This window comes from Lissotriton helveticus, chromosome 11 (genome assembly GCF_964261635.1).
Source record: "Lissotriton helveticus chromosome 11, aLisHel1.1, whole genome shotgun sequence".
In the NCBI taxonomy this organism is placed as follows: domain Eukaryota; kingdom Metazoa; phylum Chordata; class Amphibia; order Caudata; family Salamandridae; genus Lissotriton; species Lissotriton helveticus.
Genome location: NC_136072.1, coordinates 58,227,753 through 58,249,580, shown reverse-complemented (window position 1 = coordinate 58,249,580; position 21,828 = coordinate 58,227,753). Strand labels below are relative to the sequence as shown.

The window sequence follows — 21,828 nt, the reverse complement described above, 5'->3', positions numbered from 1 at the left end:
TGTGATGTCTCTGTGTTGTCATCCAGGATTTTACCTGTTGATGTTCAAGGGATTTATCAGTTACCTGGAGGCTGAGCAGGAAGTTATCTGCTCCCGGTGGGGTTTCTTACCAGACTACATTTCTACTTTATTGCTGTACCTGACCATCTAATCCCAAAAATAAATATACTACTATTTAAAAGAAAAGGGACTTCAGTGAATTTAAGAGGTCATCATTGCAACCAAAGACAAGAAGAGAAACGTTTAAAATGACTTTCCTGCGTCTGGGTGCCCCACCGGTGTCTGGTTCCAACGGACAGTCTCAACCCAGAGCATTGGAATAACCTTTGCTGAAGTAATACTACTATTAAATCATCTGGCACTAGAGCAAACTTAAAGGGCTTCCTGTTTTCATCTAGTGATTCAGCGTTTTACGTGAGTAACATTGCTGCTGCTGTCTGTCCTAGGTGTGCCTGTGCTACTTCTGCAACCTCCTGTTTAAATGGAAGTGTGCCTGTGCTATTTCTGGAATCTGCTGTTTAAAAGATTGTCAACTCACTTTGTGACTTCAGTTTATTGCCTGCGCAACTTGTGCCAACCTGCTGTTTAAAGGTCTCCTGTTTACAAAAGTGCTACTTACTGGGACCGTTACAACCTGCAGTTAAAATTAAAGTCTGCCTGCATCAATCTGTGTGAACTCCATGTTTCGGTACCTTGGAGGTTGTGCACTGGCAGTTTGAGTGAAGAGACGGCTATTCTACTTTGTTATTTGGCTTGCCGTGTGGCCTACGCTGAGACCTGATGCCTATTTCTTGACAGCTGTCTTTTTCAAAATTTAAAAATAAAGATGTAGCTCGAGCTCCAGGGCAGACTCACCTTACTTCTAGCGTCGCGTGGAAGCGGAGTGCTTCTGTTACGTCTTTCTCTCCTCGTTCCTCCATGACGCCTGTTCAGCTGCCTATCGACGCCTGCATGTTTCTGCGTGCCTTGAGCCACCCAGCTTGGCTTCAAGAAACGTACCGCCATGTTGTGGTTGGTACCGTCATTGCAGTTTGCCTTCTTGCCAGCCACGTCCTGCGCATACTCTGCAGCAGTACTACGTGTACTTCTGGTTTGTACTTTTGTCAATTTCTGTGTCATGCAGCACTACGGCGTTACTTCTTTAACTTCCAATCTTCCATATTTGTGCACTGTCGTCTGGAATTCACATGCCAGCGCTTGGCTTTACACCATTTGAGAGTCTGTCTACATTCCTTACTTCGAGAACTTGATCTGCACACCATTTCACTACGTTTGGATCTACAACCCGGGTGAGAGATTGCTCACCAGTGTTTGCTGTTTCATGATTTATTTATTGATTTACTTTACTTAAACAAAAGGGTGTTCTCCAACAAGGTACTGTTTGATTTTCTTTACATTTTCCCATGGAGATTTCTACAGAGCTGTTTGTGTTTCCCTTCATTCAAATGACAATGGTGACTACTTTTATTATTTTGATTTGTTATGTTTAAGATGTTGTGTACAATTTTGCATTTTTCCTAATTTATGCAATGTGTAGTTTGCGCTGTAATTTACCCTTGAGTGCATTTCTTCTAAGTACGGTGGTGTGCTAAATATCGATTTATATGCTCAATGCTTAGAATTCTGTTTCTAGGTTATGTATGTATGCTGTTACATGCTCTTTTCTGTGTGGATTTGCAAGTGATACATTTTGAAATAATTTATTCTATTATTGCCTGCTTTACTGGAGCCACGTTTGTGCTCAACCTTTGTTGAGGTGCTCATTTGCTTTCATTTTGGTGATGATTTGTAGGCGTTATGCTTATTGGGGTCATTTATGTGCTCAACTATGTTGAGGTGCTCCAGTTTGTTTTCATTCTTAGTGATGATGAGCTGGAGTGATGCTCAATTTTGATGTTTATTTCTGTTATGGACCGTTTTATAGTGTTCTATTGTTAGAGGTGTTCATGTGCTTGCTATTAGAAGCCATAGGGGCTCAATTTTATTGTCATTTCAGATGAACCACTTATAGTGCTCTATGGTTAGAGGAGTTCATCAAGGGCCCGATGTAGGTAAAAGGGAATTTCCGATTCCAAAATACCGAGGCGGGCCGATTCGGTATTCTGAAATCGGAAAACGAGATGTAGGAAACAAACAGCGAAATAATAAGGAATCGGTCGGCATCGGTAATGTGAATCGGTACGTACCGAATCAGCACGGACCGAATCGGAAACTACCGAATCGCCTACCACCGAATCGGAACTAGCCGAATCGGCTACCACCGAATCGGAACTAGCCGAATCGGCTACCACCGAATCGGAATTAGCCGAGTCGGAAAAATCAGATTCGGCTATTACCGAATCGGAGGTATGAAAACACACCCATGGCCAAAAAGCCCATAGGAATGCATTGAAGAAACCGATTCGGCTATCTCCGAATCAGATGATACCGATTCGGATTTTACCGAATCGGTAATATCCGATTCGGAGATAGCCGAATCGGTTAAAGCCGCTTCAGCCAATGAGGTGGCTCCCCCTCCCCCTCCCAAACAGGGAGTGGCAACCCTGGCAGGTGCAGCCAATTAAGAACTTTCTGGAGAGCCTGCCTGAGCTGAGCAGTCACAGTTAGCAGCAGTGGGAGTAGGAGGTAGTGAACTGTTCAGACCAAGATGGCAAACCAGAGTGAGAGCCAGAAGTCCAGCCAGAAGAGGAAGCCTAAGTTCAGCAGCACCGAGCTGCAGGTGTTGGTTGAGGAGGTGGTGAGGGTGCACCGGCAGCTATTCGGAAGGCTGTCCCTCAATGTGCCAGAATGCACCAAGAGGAGGCTCTGGAGCGATATCGGTCAGAAGGTCAACGCTGTGGGTGTCACCCCCAGGTCCCTGGATGAGCTGAAGAAGCGCTTCTACGACATCCGCAGCCTGACCAAACGGAAGATGGCAGAGATCCAGAAGCAGGCTGGAGTCACTGGTGGTGGCAGGAACCCGGCGCCACCCCTCACCGAGCTGGAGGAACTGGTCTCCAGCACCATTGAGAGGGAGAGCGTGACCGGAATTGGGACCCTGGACAGCTCAGCCAGAGCTACAGCTACAGGTAAGAGGCATGCGCATCAGGACACACCCTACCAGACACCTCCCCATTAGACACAATGCATAGCCAAACCCCAGCACAGTACTGCAACCAACATACAAGAGACAAGCATCATGGTACATCCAGTCAGCAGTAGGTATCAAAATATGGCAGTGCAGAATCACAAGACATGAAACAGTGGAACACATTCTACGGAGATGCTAGGACATGTGGAATGCTTTAATTGTACTGACTGTAATACATCGGTACTCTATTTACAAATGCTTCTTTGTACCTAGGGGCACCATCAGGCGGACAAACACTGCCAAAGGAGGCAGCAGCACCATCTACCACTGCACTCGCAGGGCCGAGCACGAGTCAGGCTGCCGAGGAGGAGGAGGAAAACACCATAGGCCTGGATATTGAGGGAGACCTGGAAATTGACTTTGATGCACTTCACTCCCCACAAATGCAAAGCACACCCTCCTTGCAATTCTCCCCAGAGAACTCCCCGACAAGGGAGCTCTTTCCACCTACACCAGCTCCTGCCACTGTGGCTCCAGTACACCCTGTCCTGGGAGCAGGGGCTCAGGCCCCGGCCAGCACCACACCCCCACCAGTGGCACCCCAGCCCACGCAGCAGGCGGGCAGCAGCAGTACCCGGCGCCGTGCCATTCCCACCACTGCAGACCCAGCACGGGAGGCCAGAGTGTTCCGGGCCCTCGAAGGCAATATGGTGAAGATCCAAAGGCAGCAGGCGAAATCCATCATGGCATGCCAACGCCAGCTCCTGCAGCACAACCTGCAGATGGGGGAAATGGTGAAAGGATTTCAGGCCTTTGTGGCTTCCAACAAGGAGGCAGTAGCAGGTTTAGGCAGGCTAACCACTGCCATCACACAGTTATGTGGCAGAATGGAGGAGCAAGAGGTGGTGCGCAGGCGGGATGCCCGGGTGCAGAACCGCTCCTTGAGCCGCCTTGCTGCAGCAACGGCACAACTCTGTCAGCGTGGTGCCAACATGGAGTCTAGTCTCGCTCAAAATACCGCAGAGTTGACAAGGGGAATGGCCCGCATCACGACAGCAATGGAGGCCTTGATCATCTCTAACACTGCCGCAAATCCTGCCCTGGACCTGGGGGATGCTGGGGACAGCAGCAGCCGCAGCAGCCCGGCCAGCGCTGCGTCAGAGCCACGCAGGAGCACCAGGCGCTCCGCAGATGCCGCTGGTCATTCTGAAGGGGGTGAGGGACACCACAGTGGGGCTGCAAAGCGCTCAAAGAAATAGCCTAGCAAGGGCGGGTGAGGCAACCTGGACCCTAGACTTTTGTTTTCATTGACATTACACCTTTGTTTTGTTGCACATCAGTGCAGTAACTGTGTAGCAACAGTATTAAAAATTGCTTATTCAACACAACCATTCACCTGTCTGTGCATTTTTACTCACTCAGAAATAGTTTGCTGTTATCTCCTCACGTCTATGTCTCCCATCACTTGGCGTACACACCCCAGCTGGCTGTGTTAGTGGCACAGCTTCATCGTCATCATGGTCCTCGTAGTCACTCAACTCCACCTCAGTGCCCTTCTTCACCGCAAGGTTGTGTAACATTGCACAGACAGCTATGATTTTGCAACAGGTGATGGGGGTGTACTGCCTTGCACCTCCACTCTTGTGCAGGCATCTAAACCTGCTTTTCCAGATGCCGAATGTCCTTTCCACAACATTCCTGGTGCTTTTGTGGGCACGGTTATACCTCCTTTGGCTGGGTGTAGAGGGGTTGAGGTAGGGGGTGAGAATGAATGAACGGAGGGCATATGCACTGTCGCCTAGAAGGAAAAGGGGTAAAATTACTTACATGCATACATGTATTTCACTTTGCTGTTTTTGGTTATGGGGGGCTGATGATGTGTCTCACCTAGGAGGTATCCTTCTCCAAATTCCCCAGCCATCAGCCGTGCATAGATGCCGCTCTGTTGGAAAATGTAGGAGTCGTGGGTACTACCCGGAAATTTTGCTACCAGGTCTGTGATGATGCATTTCGCATTGCAGATCACCTGTACGTTGATGGTGTGAGTGGACTTCCGATTGCGGTAGATGTATTCTGTGTCAGATGGTGGGCAAATCGGAATGTGTGTGCCGTCTATGCAGCCAATGATGTGGGGGAATCTTGCCATCTGGTAAAAGTCTGCTTTGGTCTGTACAAGTTCTGCCTGGGTTGCAGGGAAGGAAATGTAGTGGGCCATCCTCTGGATCATGGCATCAAGGAACTTGTGGAAGAACCTTGACAGGCTGCTCTGGGTCACCCCTCCTGCCACAGCGACTACACTTTGGTAGCTGCCAGACGCCAGCAGGTGTAGGCAGCATAGCACCTGCACCTGCACAGGGATTGCGTGTGCCCTTGGGGTGGGGTGCTGCAACAGGGGTTGGAGGTCCCTAATGAGGTCTGTGATGGTCTCTGAGTCCAGCCTGTACCGCTGTAGGATCTCTGCATCTGTCAGCATGACCAGGGTGATACGTTGTCTGTATACCTGCTCCTCTCTTTGCCATTCCCTCTCTCCTTGCTGCTGTAGCCGTAGCCGCCTCGCTATGACATAAAAAGCTGCCATCCTGCAAGTTGCAATGCATTTTGGGGCTGTTTTTATGGGTTGGAGTTGGTTACCACCTGATCGTAATCCATGGTAATTTCCGAGTGGATTCTACCGATTTTGAGCCAAAATCGGTGTTTCTGTGTCTCCCTACATCTCCCCATCTGTCCGAAGCGGGGATTTTCCCGATCGGTGAATCTACCGAATTGGTAGGTTCTCCGATTCGGCTTCTGTCCGATTCGGTGTCACTACCGAATCGGTACATGCACCGATTCGGCTTATGTCCGAATCGGTGTCACTACCGAATCGGTACATGCACCGATTCGGCTTATGTCCGATTCGGTGTCACTACCGATTCGGTACATGCACCGATTCGGCTTATGTCCGATTCGGTGTCACTACCGAATCGGTACATGCACCGATTCGGTGTTTGCATCCGATTCGGTGTGTTACCGATTCGTACTGTATCCGATTTTCGGTATGTACGTATCGCATTCTTTTACATTCGGTAATCATTCCGATTCGGTTTTCGCTCCCATTTGTACTTTTTTTTGTGCCCTACATCTCGATGCCAGTATACCGATCGGTAAGGGCCCAGATTCGGTATTTTCGGCCGTTACCGATCGGTAACGGCCTACCTACATCGGGCCCCAATTTACTGTCAGGAGCTGCAGGGCTCAGTTTTATTGCTGATTTTCTGTTACTTACTGTGAGGAGCTGCATAGTCTCAGTTTTATTCTATTGATAGAGAAGTTGTGCATTTTCTGTGAAGAGCCGTTTTGTCATGAACCACTTTTACTGTGCTCTATGTTTTGAGGAGTTCATGTATTTACTTTGAGGAGTTGGGCTCATTTTATTGTGCTTTATTTTGGAGGAATCGAAAATATTCGAATTTGAGGAGTTGATATTTCATTTTCTATCTACGGTACTGAGCCATACTGTACCTTTGCTCATTTGTATTGAGATGTTCAGTTTTCATTTCATTTAAGCTTACATTCTTTTGTTAGCTTACGGTGCTTGTACAACCTTTGTACCTGCGCCCCTTTGATATTACCTCTTCCTTCCATCTTGTTGAAGAGGGTGTTTATTTCTGGTGCATATATGTTCTTTCTTTCTTCTGCCTTTCTGCTTCTGCCATCTTCTGTTTCATCTTATCCATTTTTTCAATTAAAGGAGGGAGGTGTGTTATATCCTGCTCTTCCTCTCTCTTTGTGCTCTTCCTCTCTTTTTGTCCCTCCTTAGTGTTAGTGTCTGCTTGTCTATGTGATGTCTCTGTGATGTCATCCAGGATTCTACCTGTTTCTGTTCAAGGGATTTATCAGTTACCTGGAGGCTGAGCAGGAAGTTATTTGCTCCCGGTGGGGTTTCTTACCAGACTACATTTCTACTTTATTGCTGTACCTGACCATCTAATCCCAAAAATAAATATACTACTTGAACATTGCAACGAGGACCCATCATCTTTATTTTACTGAATTTAACACTATGCTTTGTGATTTTGTTTTTATTGAAGAAAACAATGTTTTTGTTTACAGCTTGACACTCCTAGGCAGCATCTCCCTCTTTTTTGAGAGGCCTAGTGCTAACATTCTTTCTCAGATCCCTGCTGCTTTTGAAGGGGACATATACACAATGAAGCTTCAAACGTGGCTCTGGCTCATAGAAGACAGCAGTTCATTGCTAGGCAAGGCGTATGTTTGCTGATCGGGCCGCGTAATTCCCAGAGTTCATTCATTTATTCATATATATTTATATGTTAATTGGGCTGAACAAACCATGGCAAGCATTCTCCTCTTATAGCACACTCACTGCTACTCTACGCTACCAGCTCATAGATGCAGAACAGTTATAGAGCACCTCGGATGCCTATGGGGAATGACTGCTCTGCCTCTCAACTGCAGCAGCAGAGAGAGATACATGCAATGTGCCAATGTATTGATAAAATTCACATAAACATTCATTATATATAGTAGGGGGATGGGAGCACACTTCCTCCCCTCCCAGCACTGTTCACCCTTTAGCATAATGGTAAACACAGTTCAAAGTATATGCCTACTTGAACATTAGCTGTTTTACTTAGCAAATGTCACTTATTCCAGTAGCAATTGTGATTCTGTGCAACTGTGTGTAAAGTAGGTACACAGTTGAAAAATATTGAAAAGGCAAAAGTAAATGAAAAAATACAGTGGTTACAGGTGGGGGGTGTTGTGTGTTTGCGGATTTTTGAAGGGAAGGAGATGCAAGGAAGTGCATTCAGTAGTCAGTGAAGGGAGGCTGCTGAAGTGGATACGATATGCAGATGGACGAGGTGAGGATAATGGGCATGATTGAGACACTCTGGTGACCACTACCCTTTCAAAAGGCCTCAGTAATGTTTAATTCAATCTCACAATGTCAGAATTGAAACATTTTATTGATATTATTAACCTTCTTGCTTTCTCAAATTGGCTTAAAAATGTACCATTTGCCCACTATTTTGTCAAAAAGTTCCCCCTATTGACAGTCTGGCTCGCTCACTCACCAGAGGACACTCATCCCAAACATTTACGCCCAACTACTTTCAAATGTCATTCATTTATGGCAGACTTTGCTCTACAGCTTGATAGGAATCAGATGCAGTCCTTATGTGTTTTTCTACTTTCATAGCGCAAGTGGGTGGAGTGCGTAACAAGCATGCACGCCTCCATTAGTTTGATATATATTAGAGCAGAATAAAAGTGACGCATAAACCAGGAGTATGCGGTGTGCATTCCGCCACCATTGGTATCCAACCATGAAGGTAACATCTCCACCCATTGCCAGGATACCATATTGTGATAATTTAATGGTAACTGCCTGTCTGCAATTTTCTGAAATATTTAGAGCCTCTACCTACTCTTCAACGTTCTCATTTTGTTCAGTCATTGTCAGAGCAGTAGTTTTTACCTAAACTCTTATAGAGATGTAGTATGCACAATGTGGGAACTTCTAATCCTCTAAGCTTTATTAACCTACAGCCACTTCATAGGGGATACCTACTCTGTTGAGGCGGATTTGTTTCCCTTCCCACTACGGACGTCTCCGGTTAAACCAGAAGTAGAGGTCTCGGACAGCACCATGTTGTGCAGTTCCTACTAATCTGTATAATAAGCACATTATTTGGACAACATAAACTAGGGGCTTGGTCCCAAGACTGATTCCAGCCAGCCCCACAGGATATGCTGGCCTATAGACCAGCTAGCTCTCAGTGCCACAGTAAGCCCCCCTAACCTACCAGGGAGAGAATGGTTTTCTGGCAACCACTGAACATGACAACCCTGACTCCTCTGGGATCATGGAAACATTGTAAAAGCTTTCGCTCAGTCACTCATGCTTACTTATTTTCAGTGAAATATACAGAGAATACACAGTGGACGCTTTCAAAAATATTTATTGAACCAACGTGATTCTTGCATAAAATACGTGTGCTGTAATGATTAGTAGAGAGAAGCAGTTAAACGTGATTACAAACACCTAAAGTGTAAATAGTAGATATAGTTCTACCATGGTGCTGAAACAATGTATATATGCAGGCATATAAAACAAGGCAGTAATCTAGCATACTCCTACTATCCGAACCCTACTCTAAGTGGGCCTAGAGTGTGTGTAGGCGTATAGCCAAGAATTCCCCCAAGAGACTATGCAATCCCATTACCTGATGGGTTTGCGTGAAGGGCCTTGGTCAGGAACAAGATAACCCTCATGAGAGGTAAGACCGCTGCGTGGTGAATTCTCAGCATGCAAGGACCTACCTCGGTGTCAGTGGAAGTGCCTCCTCTGCTAAAAATATATTGGTATGTTCATCTTTTATAATAGAAAGCTGCCTTGTGATGTGCGTATAGATTATTGATGTTATGGATATGTAGACAGCCATGTCATCCCGTGGATAAAGAGAGTGATGACATTTGTATGTATTGCCAAATGAGACCTTGTACATGATGCCCAGGACGTTGTGATAATGTTGTGGAGAGCTAGATGTGAAAACAAGTTTAGTTTCAGAGAAGCTATTCCAACACTGTCATGCATGCAAATATGTACAAAAGGTCACAGCTGAAAATGTTACTTGTGAGGATAATTGAAAAAATAACCTGCTTCGCTACATGGGCCTAACTCAGGCCTATAACAAGAGATTCTCTAACAGGTTGACAGAATGCCTGACATAGTTACAGTCACAGGTTCTAACACATTGAAGGTCATCTGAAATTGCAAAAAAGTGTCTGGAAGCATATATTTTACAGCAGTATTGAATACTTCAGCATAATAAAACAGCCGGTGTTGGATTGAAAGTGCTTCAATTGATATTCAGCTTTTGTAGGTAGTTATAAGAAGGTGTCAGGAGGACATTGATACTGTAGATAGAAAGCTTCTGAATCATTGACCCTTCCGCCTGCTCAGGGGCCCTCTCAGCCTAGCAGGGTACTGCACAGATCTGATATGGGTGAGGCCGAAGTGTTCCACCGAAAACAGGGTCCATTTTAACATTCTCCACCCCTTCGGGAAGCCGGATGGTGAAGGCCCGGAGGAGGCTTGTGAAGAAGATGAAGAGCTCCATCCTGGCCAGCGCCTCCCCCAAACACACGTGGTGTCCTGCACAAGGGAGACAAGAACATTGCAGTCATTTCTCTTAAAGCAGTCAAATGCAATGTTCAACATACATAATCTCCAATAACATGGGAGAAGGAATACCCCTGATGTGGGGGTGGGCAAGATGCATTCGAAAGCACATGGGGGAAGCTGCACTACGATAACTCGAATCAGCTATGAATGCACTGAGGCATCCTTCTACACAGTGCAATAACTTAAAATACCAGCTGTGGAATGCTGAGAGGCATCTCTCTATATATCCAGATTTTGGGTCGGATTTACTAATATTTTGTGTCACTTTTACGGCGCAACTAAGATGCAAAATCCAGTTTGGTATTTACTAAGCATTGAGAAGTTGATTTTAGTGGCTTTGCGTGGTTTAGTAAATAAAAAGCCATGCTCTACCGTGTGTTCCTTTTTGTTGGGTAGGCGTTACATGATTAAGCATCAGCTTTTCCATGCATCCACCCATGTATTTTGATGCAAATCCATATTTACAAAGACTTATAAACTTGGGATTACATCAAAATGGTGGGCTTAACAGAGGCACAGCACGAAGAAATATCTTCATTTCTTTTTGTTCCTTCATCTTTCCCTGTAAAAAGAGGAATATGCCTCTAAGGGTTGTTTTTGAGCAGGAAGGTATTCCTTCCTGCACAATATATATATATATATATATATATATATGTATATATATATTTATCTATGCTAAATAAACGTCATTATAAGCACGGAACTGGGGCCTGCGCTCGTTTTATTCCTGGCAAAGGATTCTCAAGGTGAAGATTTGGTATAGGTATAGGTATAGGCAGGAAAAAAGGAGCCCGGACCACAGGTAGGTGCAAAAAGGTTTGTTTCAGCCCAGTTTGGTACACCTCAGCATGACGTGTTTTGATCCCGTGGGATCTTGTTCACATGTATATACACATACACCATTAACTCAAAAACTTAAAAAAACAAACCGTTAAATTATAACAAAGTGTATGTATATTTGCTATATTTTTAGATTTGTTCAACATTATAATATAAATTAAAATGATTAGCCTAATATTTCTTTTTTTAATTAGATATATCTAAAATCTATAGCTGCTGGGCACCCAGGGCCACTACGCACCCCATATTGTGCCTGGATCCATGCTTCCTGACCTGGTGAAAGTAGCCACTGGAGGGATCAGTCTCTGTGCGGTTTCTGCCCGGTCCGCCCCCTCCCCGCCTGGATAAACAATTGCTGGCCTGACAGGAGAAATCCCTGGAGGGGTCAGTTTTTCTGCGCGATAGTCCACCCCGCCTATTTTCCTGCACAAACACTCCTTTTGGGGTCCATCTAAATGTCTAGCTTACTGCTTGTGCCATGGGGAGGGGCTGCGTCTGAATCGGGCAATTGATGTAGGTTGCTTTTTGCATGTCCTCACAGAAGGGTGCTGGTCTATCCCCCTCTATTCTGTGTACCCCCTGACGACTAGCAGCCACTTTATTACCCTGTACCCTCAACTTAAAGTGCTGGTCCATTTTTTCTTTTCACCCCACTCGTCCTATTCTCTTATTGCCCTTCCCTCCAGTCTACTCTATCGAAATAGATAGAGTACTGAGAGCAGCTCCCTGCCATGGTGGCCATCTTTGACTGGTCTCATTCTCACCTCTACCCCCACTAACCCTCTTCTGCTACAAGGGTGCACCCTCTACTTTAAACACACTTACCCCTCCCTAGGTGAACTAAAGCTTTCCCAACACCCAACCTAGATGACTACCCTCACCCAGAGAAACTGACAAAGGACTGTGCTCCTGCTGTTTCCACTAAAACTATAGTAGGACTCAACCCTCTCTAGAGTCCTTTAGGGGGCGGACACCCTGTAATGGTCCTTCCTGTGTGACTCAACTATAAGCCTACACTTTCAACCCCTCTCATGAGCTTAGCTCCAGTTCTAAAGCTGCCATCTGTTTCACACAACAATACCTTCCACCACCCATCTCAAAAGAACAAACTTTAAAGGCTACTGACCCTGCCCAGCCCAACCCAACTCTCCCCTGACAGATCAGCTCTATCCTATCCCATCCCATATGCTCTACTCCGGAGCGTCACACTATGACCACATTTTAATTTTCATCATTAGGAGCCACTTGAATTCTACACCTCCACTCCTTCCTGAACAACCCTCTGCTTTAGGATCTTCCCATGCCCAATTCTTAGTGCCCCCTATACTTTGTGGAGACCGCTCAGTCTAGAATCTCCACTTGAATTCTCCTCCCTCTCAACTCCTGTAGTGAGGAACATGACAGGAAACACAAGAAAGCACCGCCAGACTACCCCAGAACCCCCCACCCCTTTACATCTCACCAACCTTAATACCCACGGCCCTCACTCCTTCTCCATCACCTACCCGCCCAACCTTTCAGCTAACGCCACCAAAATCTTTAAGCACAGACTACTCAAGCAACACCCTGAAACACTCATAGCTGACCTCTATCATAACCCTTCCAACGGTTTACACCACCCACCAGGCCAAAGGGAGAAATAACCTTGTTAACAACCTGTGAGTCACCAAAGCCACCAACATACCTTACGGCCAAATATTGCTAATCTCCAGGTCATCTGCCTTCAAAATCAACGTCACCATAACAGTATACAGAAATGGCAAAGTCATGGTCCAAGCCAATGACTTCAACCTTCACCAATTTTAACTCGCCTTCCCCAAGCTGCGAAACTACATTTCTAACCCTTTCCAATTATCCAATCACTTCTCAACCCAATGCCCAGAACCCGACCCAAGAAACAACGCTCATGAAACCTGCCATAAACTCTCAATTATTGAACTCCTCAGATCGTCACTGCACCCCTACACCATATCCCTCTTCTCCCCTACCCTCATCCCCCTCAACCACACCTCCCACCTCAAGACATCGCTCCCTATCTCACCCCACACCCCACTCAATACACTTACCCTACTCTCTCTGCCCGCGGAAACACCAACATTTGCCTAAACACCGCCCAATCCTCAGACAAAAATAAACAGTACACTCGAGAAGCACTCTCCTCAATCTACCCCACCTCCGTCCATCTGAAGACACGTATGTCTCCACTTCCCATAATCCTACCACTCCCAACCCTCCTGCCCCAACCGACACTTCCAATCTAATCTGTTTCCCAACTCCTTTGCTCCCCCTACCCCTAACCTAGAGTTGATGGCAGAACTAACCAAACGCCTTACACGTATGGAAAAACAACTCCACGCTCTCTTACCAATGGACCCTATGCACATCATATCCATAACTGAAATCCTATCATATCCCCATAGCCAAATCAACACAATCACTCAGTGCATAAACAAAATCCTTCGCAACACAAAAGCCCACTTTACCACACCAAATACTTACAACTCCCCTCCCTCAAAAACATCAGTGAGCCCTCTCACCTGCCGAATCCACAAACAAACAGCTGGCGCTCTACGCCTCTCAACGCCCAATATCACAGACCTAAAAGAGAGAAACCTGAGATGTCCTTGAGAGAGGTGATGAATCATGCTAAAACCTACAAACCCAGAACAACCTAATCCCCCCAGCATACAGGTAATCACTGGAACTTGTAGAGTCAAGAACCAATTTAGGACTACAAGACTTCCCTCTCAAAGCAGTCATACCCCAGGCTCCCCCCTTCTGCCAAAACCATTCCATCAGCTGCAAGGTCAACTTCATGCTTGTTAACTGTAGATCTGCTGTCAAGCACGCAACAAAGCTGGCTGTTGTCATACTGAATTACGACATTGACGTTGCGTTCATCATGAAAAGCTGTCTCAATGAAACATTCTATCCGATCCTTGACCTACTAGTCCCCCCCTGGTTTCTCCATGATTAAAAAGGACAGAATAGACCAAAACCTACTCCTTCTCTACTTTCGAATACCTCAACACCAACCTAATACGACAAGGCAACAAAGTACCTAAATGACATCTCATCTACCACCCGCCAGGAAACACTCTTGCATTCGGAGAACACATTTCTGACCTACTTACACACTGTTCTCTATCCAACTCCGATAACATCATCCTAGGTGACTTTAACCTCCACTGGAACAACCGAAAGGACACTTTAATACAGTAACTAAATGAACTCCTTCTCACCAATGTGCTCACCCAACGCTGCATGGGACAAACCCACAACAAAGGCTCTACCTAATGTGCAATCATAGCCAAAAACAAAATAAAAAGCATCAATAACATTCTCCCAATCGACTGGTCAGACCACCACATCATTCGATGTAACATCAACCAAACAGCAGCGCCACCAGCTAATGCCCAGATTACCCATCAATGGAGCAGAAACCTCAATACCATCCCCCTCTCTGACCTCGAAGAAACAATAACACCACTTCTCCTGCCCTTCACAGAAAACCCTAACACGGTCAAGCTCACGACACTGTACAACACAACGATTAAAACTGCACTTAACGAACTAGCTCCCATGAAACACAAAAGGATCAGAGACATCCCATCCAGAGCCTGGTTCAACAAAGCCCTCAACTCAGAAAGAAGACAAATAAGAGCCGCTGAGAGACTCTGGAGAGTAAACCAATCCACAGCCAACCTCTTCCAGTTTAGAAGAGAACGCAGGAATTACAAATAATCAAGGAGAAAGCCTCCTTCTTCTAGACTGCACTAGACAAAGCAAATAAACACCCCAAAGAACTCTTCAACATCATCTATAAACAGACCTCCAAGCACACCAAGGTAAATCCTCCTGCCTCCAAACTACAGTGTGACAAACTGGCCAAATTCTTCAATGACAAAATCACCAAAGTTGAGCTCTCCCTAGACCACCCCCCTCAATCACAACCTAGCAAGTCATTGCTTATGACGAAACAAAAACCCAACCCCAGTTCACTCCATGATCCCCAATGTTGAGTCCCCTCACGACTCAACCAACAAAATAACCCTATTTCCAAGAAGAGGACATTTCCAGGGTGATTGCCAAACCCTCCAACCGCTATACAGACCCACTACCTGCTTCCCTGGCTAAGAACCTCAACCTCACCTAACCCCACTGTGGACGAAGATCATCAATAGTTCCCTAAACAACAGATTGATGCCCGACTTCCTTAAACAGGTTCAAATCACCCCCCTACTAAAAAAAACCTGATGCTGACCCGAACGATCTCAAAAACTTAAGGCCCATCACCAACCTTCCTTTCACAGCTAAAATCCTCAAGGAATGTGTTCTCTCCCAACTCAACCAACACCTGGAATCAAACAACCTACTTGACTCACACCAATCTGGTTTCAGGAAGGGATGCAGTACTGAAACCGCTATACTGAGTATAACAGATGCTGCCTCTTGCTCTCCTTGACCTATCAGCAGCTTTTAACACTGTGGATCACAAACTACTTTTAGATGCCCTACAAAAGCGTATTGGAGCAGATAACACTGTTTTAAAATTGTTCTCCTCATTTCTGCTTAACTGTTCCCAATTGATAAAATCAAAAATTCGATGTCCGACATCTCACCCACAACCCAAGGGGTCCCTAACGCCTCAGTCCTCTCCCCCACTCTCTTCAACATCTACATGGAACCCTTTACTACCATTCTAAATCAAGCAAACATTGCCTATCATCTCTATGTCGATGACACCCAGCTGTACCTCCCTTAAAGACATCCTCCGGCTCAACTCCATACTTTCAAAAGTAGAAAATTGGCTAACCCTCTACCACCTTAAACTCACCCAAGCAAAAAACTAAATTCTTGTCTTCTCCAATCATGACCAACTCCCTCAGATCCAAGTATGGATAAACAACCTAGACTCCCTAAACGTCAAACTTACCCCAGCAATCTCAGCTAAATCTCTAGGGATCTCTCTGGACACGAGAGTTAACATGAGTTCCCACGTAAGCTCCACTGCTAAAGGTGCCTTCTGTAGCCTAATACCTCTCAACAAAATCAAGCCTTTCATACCCCCCAATGACCTAAAATGGCAACTCAAGCTCTAGTTCTGTCCAGACTTGCCTATGGAAATGCCACACGACCTGTGGCAGCTAAAACACACATTGCCCCCATGAGAGCCACCCTAAACGCAGCAGCAAGAATGGTCATGGGTTCCAAGAAACACAACCACATCCCCCCCACATTGCAGGACCTAAAATGGCTACCTATCAAAGCACGCTGCTGTTTCAAAACTGCCTGTCTCACCCAAAGAGCCCTCTCCCGCTCTTTCTCAGGGAAGCCCCCAAAATCTGGAATTCTCTCCCTATTCATATCAGAACTAACCCCTCTTTCACAAGTTTAAAAAAAACAACTAAAAGATTTTCTCCTCATCCGTCATCTATATGCCTTTGGACAATAACCACCCAACACTTTTTTTTCCCAGAACTGTGTAACTTCCAGTATCTAGATGTATCATTGTACTTGACTGTTTATGCTTCTATACATGTATGCTGTTTTACAGTGCTCTGATACCCTATGGTTCTTGTAGGCGCTATATAAACTCCTAAAATATATGATTTCTTTTTATATATTAATTATTATATATGGCTTTTTAACTTTTTAATATTACGTTTATTTGTTATGTTTGTTGAAATATATATGAAATCTATTTTTTAATGAATGATTCTATTAAATGTATTATTTTAAAATCTATATATTTTAATATAATGATATTTATTATAATATTTTTCTCTCGATATTTTTGTACTTACCATTATTAGTATTGGATGAGGATATTTTGGTCATTATATTTTGAGGGTCGATATTTTGTCAGTGAACCCCCTCAGCAGTATTACCACACCTTGAGAAAGGCTGCTGATGTTGGACCAATTGACATCTCTACGCACACTTGAACAGAATAGGGGTCATAGCTACTAGCTGCCCTTTTGTATAAAAGTGGGCCCCCAGTACCACCCTAATATAACTTAGGGAGAGGGTGGGACATTGATCACACTCCTTTACTCTTAGATCACAAAGTCCTCAATCACCACTCCTCAAGGCAGGTAATAAATGTAACTACCCCAGGGCAACATTAGGATGAAGGTCTTCTTTAGTGTGATCTCTCACCCACAGGGGAAACAGGGTGAGGAGAAAGCTGCATGGTTGTATGTATGTAATACTTACACTGCTATAGTCTAACTTGGGAGAAAAGGACTCTGCAGACTTATGTATAAACAAAAGGGACAAAGTTACAAGAGGGTAATTTCTTATGAAGTGTGATGTCAGACTTAACTACTGAGACGGTAAACAACCTTTACAATGAAACTTTTACAACGACCTACCATTACAACGCAACTTTTACAACGCAAACTATTACAACGCATTGCTCTGGGGGGCGCTCTAGGATAGGGAATAGGTTAATTTACTATCCAATAACCTTCCCTACTATCCACGGGGACTGGAGTTGGAATAGTAAATTAAACTATTCACTATCCAGCGCCTAAAAGCATTATGCGTTGTAATGGTATGCGTTGTAAAAACCGCGTTGTAAAGGTAGGCGTTGTAAAAGTATGCGTTGTAACGTCATACATCCAGGCACTAGCTTTTAATGGACCATTTGCCATTTGAAAAAAGGATTGCACATTTTTTGCACCTTGGACAAGGACTTAAATTTGCTCCTGCACGAATCAACCTCAACCAATCCATAGCTCCTCAGATTGACTCCAAAATACAAGTGGAGTAGTCACTCTCAGTTATATTTACTTATCCTGAAAATATTTATGTATTTTGCTTGAAGAATATATGGAGGTCTTTACTATGATATCACATGTATCACTCACCTCTGACCTTATTTAATTTAGAAGAAAAACTAAAACCTCAAACTAGTCATGAAGAAGTATTTGTTTAGAAAAACCATATCAACTTGAACAAAAGGCAGAGAGACTTCAGGTGGAGGCAAGAGGAGGGAGACTTACATTACTTGATCATAATATATTATGGGCCTGATTTAGAATTTGGCAACAGGGTACTCCATCACAAATGCTGTGGCATACCCTGCCCTCCGAACTGTCAGTTCGCCCAGCTCATTTCGGGGCTGATGGACCTTAAATATTCCTACTATGGTGCAATGGAAAACCTCCTCTAACGGCCCAAGTGAGTATGGGTTGTTGGAGGAAGAGGTGTGGCACTGCAGGCAGGATGACTGACACCACACGCTGGGGCTCACGGTTCAATCCCTGACGGCAGGTCAGCCCAGCACCATGTGAGTCTGGGCAACAGCTCGCTTAATTTTCCCGACGGCCCCCAGTGCCGGGATGCCTTTGGGTAGCTGTAAGCTTTACAAATACTGGATTTAGATTTAGGAAGAACATAATGCCATTCACCCTATTTAGGCAGAATAGTGTAATGTGTTTTCCTTCTTGTCCATTACAAGACCAGGAAAAAAACAATAATGACTCCCACATCCTGGGAGAAAACTCCCACACTGCAGTGGATAATATATTTTTGGTTTTCAGAACCAAAAACTCCTGCTTGGTAATTTGTTTCTAAAAAACTTTAAAAATTCAAAGGTTTGATAGACGGCTGTCAAAATTGACTGCAGCCATCCACTGAAGCTTTAATACATTAAAAGGAACTGCTGTGGTGGCAGTTTCTTTCACGGTACAGAGATGAATACTTGGCCAGCAGTCATCTCTGAATTGGTTGGATGAAGGAGATAATGTCCTCAGATATCCTGATGGAGTCTACTCTGTCCACCAAACTCTGAATCAGGAATTAAATCTCTTAAACCCTGACTAGGAGTACCTGCAGAAAAGGGCAAGAAGGCCTCCTTGTTCATGAATTTCCCTTCTTTGTCAAGGAAATGTCCTGGATTGAACTGTCGAGGTGTCTCCCAGTGGTCAGGATCAAACAAAGCAGAGGAAAGATTAGGTATGATGAGGGAACCCTATGAGGAAAAAATAGGTTATTGGATTAGAATGATGGTTAAAGATGGTCCTCATATTGAAATTATTTATGTATTTATTATTTCACATTTTCCTAGAGCACAACTCTCCCCAAGGTGCATATAAGTGCTCTAAGCTCTGTTCTGAGAAAGTTGGACGGGTGTCTTAATCTTTTCAGACTCCTAAACTTATGCAGTCATCAAAGTGAGTTTAACAATTATCATTAGGAGTTTGGTAGGAAGATAACTATGAAGTCATACAATCTCTGGGGACTGATAATGGAGAAGTCTTAGAGGTAATACATGATAATGTAAACATTGGGAATGCACATAAAAATGGATAGTGGTCCAAGTGGAATTCAATATCTTTGAGAAGCCAGAGACAGCCCCCAGGAAACAGGCCAATGTATCCACTATGTTCTCAATTTTAAAGGTCACTGTTTGATGAGTATAGCCCTTTGACATCTCCAGTTGACTTGTTAGACAATATTTTTTAAAGAACACCCTTATCAAGTTCCCTCTCACAGAGCAAGTAAGATGGTGGATATGGGTTTGAAATTCATTTAGAAGTCTTTTGGCCAGATACTCTCTGGCAGGATTATTTGGGTTATATGGTGTTCAGTTCATAAACATGTGGGAAAGTTGAACTCAACAGTTGAAAAGGCATTTGATTTGATGGCACTTCATGGTAAAATAAGGAGTCTGCAAGGTCCCACTAGAAATGCTAACTGAAAAAAAGGTGGAGGAACAGAAATGACATGATATGACATTCATAAAGAAGCATACAAACAGTCTACCAGAAGGAGATTAAGATTCTAGAGCAACTACTTTGGAGAATAGATCAGAGTAGGATTAGATGTTTATGGAGCAATCTCTAGAATCTAAGGTGACGCCACCTGGCGTGATGTCAGATAAGAATGTTAATTTATTTCACAACTTAAGTTTAAATTTTGGACACACATTGCTGGTTTCTCCAACTGACAGGTATATAGTTGCATGTTTCGCTGGCCTTAATTTATATAATCACACCACAAATGTGGGGTGCCCTTCTAACTAAAAAGGGACAGGGTCAGTTCACAATAAAAACAAGAAGGGATCCCTTTTGTGTAACTCACTTTTTCCGCCAGTCATATATCCTAATTTGTGCTGGGTATATAGATACCAATCATCTTTTACACCCAAATTCTCTACTGTCTAAACACTGAACACTATTATATGAAGAAATGTCTCATTTATTCAAAGTTACTACTTTCAAATACAAGGTTGAAAATATGCTCTTTCCTTTGGAAAGAATCCAAATGAGTAAATAGAGAGTGGTGAGAAATTCCATGACTGCATGAGGTCGATAAAGATTTGGATGACTGAAAACTGTTTAAAACTGAACTCGAGCAAAACAGAGGTGATCATCTTTGCAAATAATGCTAACTTCTGGTCACCTAGATGGTGGCCTGAGGAATTTGGTACCCTTCCGATGCCCAGCAGGAAAGCTAAAACCTAGGAGTAGTAATTGACAATAGGCTTACCTTTTGGGATCAGGTGAACGTGGTTACTTCCTCTACTTTCCAGACGCTTAGGATGATAAGAAAAATACTATCCTAGGAAAGCCAACAAATAGTGATAATCTCCCTTATTCTATCAAAACTTGATTACTGCAATGGTTAATACCTGAATATCCAGCAGCAACACATGCGAAAACTGTAATTATTGCAAAATGCAGCACCTAGGCTGCTAACAGGTACTCCTAAATGTAAATCTGTAAAAAAAGAAATTACAGAGCTCCACTGGCTGCCAATAAGGCAACGGGTCAAATTCAAATTGCTTTGTACTGCCTTCATGGTTCTGATTGACGGTGGACTAGATCATCTTAGGCAGTGGTTTAGTTGGTACACCCCCAACAGAATTCTTCGCTCCTTATGAGCTAAGACAGTGATAGTGCCTAAATTAAAATTTTTAACCGGAGCGGCAGAAGCTTTGTTACTTGCACCTCTAGGGAATGGAATGAACTTCCTTTCCATTTTAGGGCCTCCCCCAACCCTTTGTCATTTAGGATGGCACTAATAACTTGGCTATTCAGCAATTAGTTTTACCTGGGTCTTTTATGTTATTCTGCTATCTCGGGTGTTGAGCTAAGCGCCAGGACACCTTCAGGTAGTTGTAATGCTCTATACATTTATTTAGCGTAAAATAATAACGCTGTTATGTTACAATAGAAGTATCGTAAAATCCATGTCAAAATGAATGTGTAATGATTGAGAGATTTGATGACAGTAAATACTATGGTTTTTAATCATACATTCTTGTTTTTATATCAAACAAATACATTCTATAGACTATTGAAATATACTAATGATGTTTTCATAGACATATGAATGGATCACAAGATATTATTGTGATTAACAACAGAAAGAGTGAGTGACTCAGACGGGATCTTTAATTCAGATAAGCAACTTCTGAAGAATTTTTTTTAATTTCTATTCCATACTCTACTTTATGCGCGAGTTGTGTCTTTAATGTAACTGATAGAAAAAAGTGTAATCTCTGCCACTGCACCACCTTGTAATGCAGATGATTATTTTCCATTTCATGAGGTAAATCCCACACTTTTTTCTTCCTCTCCTGCCTCACAATGCTAGTGTATTTATCTTGCTCAACAATAGACCCCCCAAATGTAAGGCACAATGTTAGTGCATTTGCACCGTGCCTGATGGTTAACTTTATACTCAGTGTTATGTATTTTACCTAACTATA

At 43.9% G+C, this 21,828-nt stretch overlaps 2 protein-coding genes across 3 annotated transcripts in view; one reads left to right on the top strand and one right to left on the bottom strand.

Moving 5' to 3' along the window:
• Positions 1 to 2,764: 2,764 nt before the first annotated feature.
• LOC144790710 (uncharacterized) lies at positions 2,765 to 7,040 on the top strand. The gene is made up of 3 exons (XM_078665430.1): positions 2,765 to 3,068; positions 3,344 to 3,772; positions 6,916 to 7,040. The coding sequence occupies exons 1-3, from the start codon at positions 2,912 to 2,914 to the stop codon at positions 7,038 to 7,040; spliced, it is 711 nt and encodes a 236-aa protein (XP_078521556.1). The 5' UTR covers positions 2,765 to 2,911.
• Positions 7,041 to 9,016: 1,976 nt separating this feature from the next.
• Positions 9,017 to 21,828, bottom strand: part of LOC144791897 (cytochrome P450 2J4-like) — a 129,654-nt gene continuing 116,842 nt past the window's right edge. For both annotated transcript variants that reach the window (XM_078666690.1, XM_078666691.1), the window contains 2 exons: positions 18,942 to 19,083; positions 9,017 to 10,232 (listed from right to left, as the gene is read on the bottom strand). In XM_078666690.1, the coding sequence (XP_078522816.1) occupies positions 10,054 to 10,232; positions 18,942 to 19,083 (321 nt within the window). In that variant the 3' untranslated portion in view covers positions 9,017 to 10,053. The remainder of the gene's footprint in view (positions 10,233 to 18,941; positions 19,084 to 21,828) is intronic.